Here is a 9,967-nt window from a genome sequence, read left to right as displayed (position 1 = left end):
TTTAATGTACAATTGTGTTACGAATAGAAATTGTATTACCATATTTTACAATATTATGCAATTCTTAATAGTATAGGAGTGTTTTGGGCGGGAAGTTAAAGTTGAGGATATTGTTTTTATTAATAGTATAGATTGTATTGCAGTGAAATATATGTACTGTATTATTATGATTAGTAATTTTAATCTAGAATTGTATTACAAACAGGAACGTAGGGAAGAACATATTTTATTAGGAATTGTATTAGCATATTTTAATGTATAATTGTATTACGAATAGGAATTGTATTACCATATTTTACAATTTTATGCAAACCTTAATAGTATAGGAGTGTTTTGGGCGAAAAGTTAAAGATGAGGATATTGTTTTTATTAATAGTATAGATTGCATTGTAGGAAAATATATGTACTGTATAATTACGATTAGTAATTTTAATCTAGAATTGTATTACAATTAGGAACGCAGGGAAGAATATATTTTATTAGGAATTGTATTAGCATATTTTAATGTACTACGAATAGGAATTGTATTACCATATTTTACAATATTACGCAAAGCTTAATAGTATACGAGTGTTTTGGGCGGGAAGTTAAAGTTGAGTATATTGTTTTTATTAATAGTATAGATATAGATGTGCTTGTAATAATTTTGCATTAGAATTTGAAAATAATATTAATAGTAAGAATTGAACTCTTAGTTTCTCCTTTATTCTTAACCTAGCAAGATCAGTTAAATGCTAAAAGAATTTATTTAATTTTTTTTGTATAACAATATATTTATTTAAATCGTTTACTAACATTATATATTTATATAATTATATAACACACATACACGCATATTAATAATCAAATGAGAACCACCCTATAAGTGAGGATGTAATAACCAACATGAATGTAAACAATCTACTCCAAGATAGATTTGTGTGCATTTATATTGTATTTCGCAATTCTCACCTAAGGAGCGATGTTAATTTCATCATATTATGATTATTAATTTTTACATGTATTAATTAATACTTTTAATTGTAATTTTATATTAATATTAATATAATTATATATGTAACTAATGTAAATTTTGTTTGTCAATGACCTTGTGGTCTAGTGGCATCAAACTTTTCTTTTTATATGGGAGGTGGTGGGTTCGAGCCTCAGTGAACAGATACTACATTGTAATAGATTTAGTAGTATTAAACAAAATGTAAATTTTGTTTATTATATAAATTAAGTAAAGTTATAAACTATTCTTCTTATAAACTTCATAACTTAATAATATTATTATAGTTATAAAGTAAAAATAAAATATTACATATAAATTATATCAATGTTAAATAAATTATAAGTATATTTCAAATTAGGACATATCTAAAAACATAATAAGTGTGAATGAAAGTTATACCTTTCATTTATGTCCGTTTTTTCCGTTAAGTTTTTTTGTACATTATGCTATAAAAGTTGTACTTTACAATATATTAGACAAACATACCCATACCGTTATAACTTCCGTTATCTTTTACACTATCGTTACCATGCACATGCATCCACTATATATTTTCTTATTTTCTTCAATGATAATAATATATACACATTATATATTAAAGTAATATGTTAGTTATTTCCTAAAATATAAATATAAAATTTATAAAAATATTTTACATTATTATTATTATTATTATTTACAATAATTTAAATATCTAAAATCTAAATAAATTTAAAATTTTAATATAAAATATTAATATTGGGCACCTATTTTTTGCGCATCGCGCATAAGAAAAACTAGTACACTAATAAATGTAAACTTATACATAATTCAATTAATCTAAACCGGCATTTCTAAATTCTAACTAAAAATAATTAATATACTTACACAGTTACACAATAATATAATTTTTTTTTTCGAAAGAAAGATTTATTAGTAACCAAAAAATAAATGTATTACAAAAGATGGCCCAAAAGTGACCATAAATCAAATAAGGGCCTAAAGAACAGACCCATTCTAACTAATGAACTAATAAATTAAAGAATGGACCCAAGGCCAGAAATTTAGCCCATGTCTAAAGAATGAAAACTAAAAAGAATTGTTCAAGCTAACTAAAGCCCAAACATAAATAAAGAAAAAATTAAACGAATAAATGCAGCTGGAGGAGCTTGTGAGAAGCATAAGTCCTCCAATAAGCACTCGGAATTTCGGCAACATAACGACTGTTTTCGGGACTATCCAGTAAGACAGAAACTAAACAGCTGCCACACACCAAAACCAGCACTATATATAAGCACCATGCCTATGAACTAAGCACCATGTGCCGTCCTGCCGCAACTCCGACAACATAACACCTGCTTCAAGGAAAACAGGTGTAACACATACCAAGCACAGCACAAGGCACCCAGGCCCACCAATCCCATAGGCACACAAGCCACTCAGAATACAATACGAAAACATAACAATTAAACAGAATAGTCCATCATAGACTAAAAGTGGCACGTAGGCCTAAAAATACATCGACACGCAGGCCAGCAAACGGCAAAAACTAGGGAGCAGATCAAAATCAGAAACCCCAACGGGATTAACTACTATGGGCCAGCAGCGACTCTGGACAAACCGCCAACGGATTTGAAAAATTTCTACCCGACCACCGTTCAGCCGGGGTCAGGGTGCAACTTCTTACCGTAAAGCACCAACGTTGAGGCATGGTCTATTCAAAGAAAAGCCCACAAGGGCGAACCCAAGATAGCTCGTAGACCAAACACACCTCAGAAGGCCAAAGGAAATAAAAGAGGCATACAACGAACAAGGAATACACACCTCATTCCTAGTAAGTTTTTAACTTTTCATTATTTATTATTGTAAAAATAATTTATATTGTGATATATTTATTAAAATTTTATTTTAAAATGTACCCTAGTAATAAAAAAATTAATAAAGATGAATTCACCCTATAAATTCCATGTATGTTATGTTTCACATCACTTCTATAATAAAGAATAGATTTCAATAGTTCGGGTTATCGGGCTAGTCCATTTAATTTTGGACTAGCTCTATTGGGCCATCGGACTTATTAGTTTTGGGCTCATCAGAGTAATTTTTTTATCGAGCTAATTCAAGCCATAGCCCTATCGATTTCAAGTTTTGTCGGGCTAACCCATTAGGTTCGAGCCCTATTAACATCCCTAATTGATACTCCGTATTTAATATAAAAAAAAATGAAGATGTTTTAAAGGTGGAGCGATATAATTTGCCCAATCGCGGCGCGCAACTGGCAAACGGGGCTTCAAAATTACACCCAAAAAAGTGGCGCCAAATACACCAGCTATGCCTGCCTCTTTCGCGCGCAGAATCTCTGGATGCCATATGCATATAATGGATACACACACAACCCGTATTAATCTGCTCAATAAACGTCAATTGCTGAAGATCATTCCCGGCTATTCAATTCTACGACGTGCTTAAAGATGACGGTTTTAGCCACACGCCGCTCGCCTAGACTCGCCGGCGGGAACAAAGCAGCAGATCCGGTGGCCGTCAACGTGGAGATGCAAGTCTCTACTCCTCAGAAACGTAGATTCGGGTCCGATTCTTCTCTAACGAATGGTCTGGTTTCTTCAACTCCTCTGCCGGTGGAAAGGTCTCCGGCGAAATTGAAGTCGCCTCGGCGATGCCTCATTGACAGCCCGAGCAGTCCCGCAAAGGTAATGCTCATTGCATTGATTTGATTGATATGCCTACTGTTCTAGATCTGTAAGCATGTACACAGCTCTAATTGATAGGCTTACTCTTGAGTCTTGATTATAGGGAATTGGGGAAAACACTGGTGATAAAGCAGTAAAAATGAGTAAATCTCCGGTCAAAAGGAGGTTAATGGAGAGTTTTATTGAGAAACCGCTCTGGAATTCTAGAGGCAAGTTTAATTTATTTAGTATTAACTTAGTCTATTTAATTGGATATATGATGTGAGGTTTATCTGATTTTGATTATACACGGTTTTTTTTTTCATTTTAGTTTGAATTTTGTTTAGTTATGTGTTCTGGAAGATATAATATCACTGTAGCTCTCTAGTGATGCGTGATTTACTATTTTTATCTTCTGTAAAAATAGATCCCGAGCAATTAAATGCTGTGAAGGAGGCATTGCATGTATCTACTGCTCCATCAACCATAATGTGTCGAGATGCTGAGCAAAATCGTGTTCTGGAATTTTGCAAGCAATGTGTTGAGCAGGGGAAGGCTGGAAGTTTGTATGTTTCTGGGTGTCCAGGGACTGGGAAGTCACTCTCAATTGAAAAGGTCAAAGAAGCATTGGTTGATTGGGCTAAGAAGGTAATGCTCTTATCATCATCATCATCACATGGATGATAATAGATAGTCTGAAATATGAGGAGCATTGCAGTCTGAACACATATAGCGCAATGTTTGAGAGCAACAGTATTTTTCCATATAAATATGATATGTGCATTGTTTGTAATTCAGTTTATTAGTGTATATTCTGCTGAGTGAATCACATCTGTTAGCTTTGTAAGATTGTATGCAAGTTAGAGACCTTGCTTATTCCTTTTAAAGAAAATTACATTTCTTGATTGTAAACAGTATTGGAAGCATGTTGTCTTTGATCTGTCTATACTTGCATACTGGTTAACTTGATATAACTATGAATGTGTAGTAATATTATTAAGCCAACTTCCTAAACTAGTTCTCTAAAAACTATTTTCTATGTATTCAGGTGAACTTTCAACAACCAGATATATTAACCATCAACTGCACTTCTCTGACAAAGACTTCTGAAATTTTCAACAAGGTTTGTCAATTGTCAGTCATTCAAATGCATTATGGTACAAGCTTGTTTGTGCTTACATTTTGATATCTTTTACAGATACTTGAAAAGATTCAACCTAAGAAAAAACTCAGTGGCTCTACAACACCATTGCAGCTTCTTCAGAACCTATTCTCTCTTAAGCAGCAAGCCGGTACAAGCATGATGTAAGGCACATTCTGAACTCAAAAGTGATGTAGTTTTTGTAACTCCGCTAGTTGCAATCCCTTTGGTATTTCCAAATCTGCTGGAAGTTTGATACTATTCTTCAATGATTAATAGTGATGTTTAATTCTTAAACAGGTTAATAATAGCTGATGAGTTGGATTATTTGATAACCCAAGACCGAGCTGTGCTTCATGATCTATTCATGCTAACAACATTTCCTTCCTCCAGATGTATTGTATTAGGTACTAGAAATAAGAATGTTTCTTTCTCTAGTTATGTGCATGTTTCATGTTTGATGCTGATGGTAATAAGTTGTTTTTGCTTAAGATTGCTCATATTTTGGCTTCTTCCTTACCAGGAATTGCTAATGCAATTGACCTAGCTGATAGATTCCTTCCAAAACTGCAATCCTTGAACTGTGAGTATTTTTCTAAGTTACCTTTATGCTGGGTTTACCTCTTTTCATTTTGCAGTTCATCTCCGATGATACAACACATATGCTGCGTACTATATTAGACAATTTAACATGTCCTGCTTTCTTTTACTAGGCAAGCCAATGGTCATAACATTTCGTGCATACTCCAAGGACCAAATCATCATGATTCTTCGACAAAGATTGGCGGTAATTATGTCTTTTCTTTACCTACAAAATGAGTTTTCTTAGTTTAAGCTTCAGTTTTCTAATTTCCTTTAAGCATATGCCTTTTACTGGATACCTTTGTGATAAATACTAAATCAAGACAAGTAATCTCAGATGGAAACATATGATTTTGGGGTTCTATTCCAAGTGAAACTGAATGAAATTTATTCATGACATAATTCATGCTGAATCTTAAATATAATCAGAGGTCATATCCTATTCTTATGTGCTCCGTTAATTAGGCAGGGCTTGGAGGGGACCTACTATAACTAGTAACATCTTACCATATTCATTGTTTTGCCATTGTTGAATTTTCTTTGAGAATAATGTCTGATAGCGATCTTGATAATATTTGCCTAGTTATTTATACTCCCATTTGCTTTCTTCTGCAGGCACTTCCATACATTGTCTTCCAGCCTCAAGCACTGGAGCTTTGTGCTAGGGTAGGCTCACTAGCATCCATTTTCTTACCGCATTTGAATTTATAGTCCACTCTCATATTTGGCACACTGCATTTCCTGGAAACCCATTCTGATTATTGCTTTCCAAAATGTTGAGTTCAATCTGGAATTTAATGTATGCTGCACATTTGTTTTATTATTTATGCTGCACATTTGTTTTATTATTTTGACACAGTGCATTTACTCATTGTGCTTCTTAAATCACAGAAAATTGCATCTGCATCTGGAGATATGAGGAAAGCACTGTCAATTTGCAGGTAGGTGACAACATTCCAGCAACTTCATTAATTAAGTGAAAGCAAGAAATTCCTCCCCCTAAAAGGAGTTTACTCCCAGATATGGAGGTGGATGGTTTATTACTAGCCATTGAAACTTAAATATTGTATTTTTCTGACTGTTGTTTTAGGAGTGCAATTGAGGTGTTAGAAACTGAGATTAGAGACTCTATCAACAGCCTAAATTTGACTTCCCTTGAGACGGGAGTTTCTGATGCCCCTTGCAATATATTGCGGATGCCAGATAACAATATTGTAAGTCAATTGAGGTGCATTATTGTAATTAGGAGTCTGATTTGCTGCTATTACTCTAACCCAATTTGTAACTTTTATAGGTAAGGGTTGATCACGTTGCTAGGGCCTTATCAAACGCGTATAAATCTCCAGCAGTGGACACCATACAATCTCTTCCTCAACATCAACAGGTATATTTGTTTTCATCGCATTTTGTCTAGCATGCTCCACTGTATGCTGGTGCTTTACTTGCTTCAAACACACCATTAGCTATGTATTACTTAATTGATCTTTTGTAACAGATCATTCTTTGCTCTGCTGTAAAACTGTTTCGAGGGGGGAAAAAAGATGGCACAATAGGCGAGGTAAAATAATGCTTTTATTATTAATTATATTAACTTAAGCATTATTTTTTATTTGTAAAATATGATATTGATATCATTGTGTTATACTGGTGTAGTTGAGCAAATATTACATAGATGTCTGTAGATCAACTTTAGTCCCAGCTGTTGGTGTTATGGAACTGTCAAGTATGTGCAGAGTGCTTGCTGACCAGGTAAGGACTAAACCACACCCTTGTATAATGATAATTTCCTCAGATTCATGCCTTTTTAGAGAAAAGAGCAAAGAAATTGAAGAAAAAACTTGGTGCAGGGTCTTCTAAAGATGGGACAATCTCGAGAAGTTAAATTAAGAAGAGTAACCTTAAAAGTAGATGAAGCAGACATTACTTTTGCCTTGCAGGTAGGTGTAATCCAACCTCATTTTTTCTTCTACTTACATGTCATAAGGCTGTATATTTTACACTTTTTTTGGAACAGGGTATTCGCTTCTTTCGGAACTGTCTTCAATAAGAAGCTGCTGAATGACCATCTAGTATTTGCTTCGATGCTGCTGTGCATTGAGAGGAGAAGAATTAGTTGCTAACAAATTGAAGGAAGAGTAATTTATATAGGATGTCCTATACAAAAAGTCAAATGCTACTTGTATTATTTGCTTATGATTAATAGATAAATTTGAGGAGCACAGCCTTGTATACCAACCATTATGTATGCTCTATACAAAAGAAGTTAAATTAAATGTATAGTAATATATAAATCTTGCAGGAAGCTAAGATGAGTGTGTAGTGTATTTCACTAAACAAAAGGGAAATTGATGAATAATTCTTGCTAGTCAGTGATTCGCATTCGTTTGCAGGTAATAAAGTAAAGTAAAAGAGATGAGTATTTTGAGTATTAAATCTATATAAATTGCAGGAAGATGGGAGTGAGTGTATTTCACCAAACAAAAGGGAGATTGATCAATAATTGTTGCTAGTTGATGAGAAACTAAACCAAATTTAGGTTAATGTATATGAAAATCTAATAACTAGCAAGGCATACACCAAAGCTAACAATCACATCACAGGGAGCGAGCTGAGCCATGGCTACCTTAAATTAACTACTACTAAATAATCAGTCACCAAACAATCCACCAACAAAGTCATCCTCGTCAGATTCCTCAGATTCTTGTTTCTTCTCATCCTCCTTGGCAGGAGGAGCTGATTCAGTGGTGGCAGCAGCAGCTGCTTCCACTGGGGCAGCAGCAGCAAATTTGGTTGGATCCTCTAGATATTCTTTTATCTTGTCAGCCAGTGGGAAGGAGTAGTCTGTTGCTATTGCAAAGGAGAGAAGATTCTTGTATCCATTGATGAACATGTGGGGCACTGCAGCAAGAGTTGGGTATGCAAGAGCCATGGAGAGGGAGATGACATTGGTCAAGCCGGCAGCAAATTTCTCGACAAGATCATCTTCTGTGAGCTCAAGAATCTTGGGGTCAAACACAGATCCATCATCATACACATTCTCCACAATCAATCCGTATGAGAATGGCTTGATGCCCAGCTTTGAGAGAAGAGCAGACTCAGACGACCCCACCTTTTCACCCTTCTTGATAATTTCCACTGGGGTAACGATTTCCACTGTACCTTTGTTGATCTTTGTAGGGATGTTCAAGGCCTGAAGAATGAATTGAAGCATGAGATATATAAAAGCTATTCTAGCTAGCAAATTAAAGGATCGGATCGGATTGGATCGGAAAGATTAGCTTAAGCTTAGCTTGGAAATTAATAAATTAAAGAAAGAAATTATTGAAGACCTGAAAGAAACTGGTTTGGGAAGGATCAAGTCCAGTGCTTCCAGGGGGAACAATCACATCAACTGGAGCAACAAGGCCAACCCTTGCTGGTGCTCCAACCTGTATTCATGCATGCTCAGATCAACCAAATATTCCATCATTTATATATACCTACCTTTGAAATTAAATTGAATTTGCATATATAAACCCAAAAATACACTGATCCAATTGAATATACCTTGTACTTGGAAACTTCATCGCTCACTTCTTTCAGATCTCCTTTAGTGAAGATCAATCCCACATTGTTCTGTTATTTTACATGAAAAATATATAATAATCCACGCAACGCAAATTAAAGCTCAAATACACACACATACACACGAATAACAGATATACTAGATCGAAATGCTAACAAGATTTTTATAACATATATGCTCATCGGAGACGTTAGTTATATATAATAGATAACATATAATAAAGAAAAAAATAAAGAAAGTGAGGAAAAAGGTTGTGCGAAGAGAGAGAGAGAGAACTGACGACGAGACAAGGAACGAGGGCGAGAATAGCAGAGTTGCCGGTCTTCTCAGCATGCATGCGGATGGAGCGCTTCATCATGGTGTTCTTACCCATGAGGATGATGGAATCACCACGGAGCCCCCTGCGGATGTCCTGGAGCTGCTTGGACCCTACATTGTCGGCGCTCACCACCAGTATTTGAGAGTAGGTATCTAGCAGCTTGCAGATCTTAGAATCATACGCTATCTTTTTCTGCGCCTTAGTCACCTTCACCGCCATTATATTATCTTATATTGCTTTCCAGTCCCCAGCGAGAGATCGAGAAAAAGAGATATTCGATATATATATATATATGCGCGCTCAGAAACCCTAAAACGTGCAGTGGCTGAGGTGGTTTTGCAATTTGCAATTTGCAGTGACAGTACTATACAGACGTGTAAAGAATGGATTGCAGGGAGGGAAGAAGCCAAACGACTGCGCGAGATTTTCTGGATATTATTGGACTGACGCAACGGTTCCGTTCCTGGATAATTGCTTCACCTCATCATTCGCTGCCCTTTTCATTATATTTCTTTTACTCCCTACTTTTTTCACGCCATTCATCCAACAAACCTTTAAGCCAATATATGCATATACTACTGACTCTGTTACAATGTAATATCTGTTCATATAGCTATTTTCTCAACCTACTGAAGCACAAAGAGTCAATAGTTGCCTCCACTAAGGCAGGCTCGAACCCACTCTCATCATCCATTTGGGA

The 9,967-nt window shown here is 35.1% G+C and overlaps 2 protein-coding genes across 2 annotated transcripts; one reads left to right on the top strand and one right to left on the bottom strand.

The window, feature by feature from the left end:
* Positions 1-3,263: 3,263 nt before the first annotated feature.
* LOC116025808 (cell division control protein 6 homolog B) lies at positions 3,264-7,685 on the top strand. Its single transcript, XM_031267161.1, has 16 exons — positions 3,264-3,681; positions 3,785-3,890; positions 4,088-4,308; positions 4,709-4,783; positions 4,859-4,965; positions 5,102-5,208; positions 5,325-5,384; positions 5,515-5,588; positions 5,999-6,049; positions 6,275-6,324; positions 6,474-6,597; positions 6,678-6,767; positions 6,879-6,941; positions 7,037-7,132; positions 7,231-7,320; positions 7,398-7,685. The coding sequence occupies exons 1-16, from the start codon at positions 3,445-3,447 to the stop codon at positions 7,428-7,430; spliced, it is 1,584 nt and encodes a 527-aa protein (XP_031123021.1). The 5' UTR covers positions 3,264-3,444; the 3' UTR covers positions 7,431-7,685.
* A 345-nt stretch (positions 7,686-8,030) lies between these two features.
* LOC116026273 (60S acidic ribosomal protein P0-like) lies at positions 8,031-9,486 on the bottom strand. Its single transcript, XM_031267755.1, has 4 exons — positions 9,229-9,486; positions 8,930-8,998; positions 8,713-8,811; positions 8,031-8,573 (listed from the first exon to the last, which is right to left on the bottom strand). Exons 1-4 carry the CDS (start codon positions 9,484-9,486, stop codon positions 8,031-8,033), a joined length of 969 nt encoding a protein of 322 aa, XP_031123615.1.
* Between the last annotated feature and the right edge of the window lie 481 nt (positions 9,487-9,967).

This window comes from Ipomoea triloba, chromosome 7 (genome assembly GCF_003576645.1).
Source record: "Ipomoea triloba cultivar NCNSP0323 chromosome 7, ASM357664v1".
NCBI classification, from domain to species: domain Eukaryota; kingdom Viridiplantae; phylum Streptophyta; class Magnoliopsida; order Solanales; family Convolvulaceae; genus Ipomoea; species Ipomoea triloba.
This window is presented reverse-complemented; position numbering and strand designations above follow the sequence as displayed.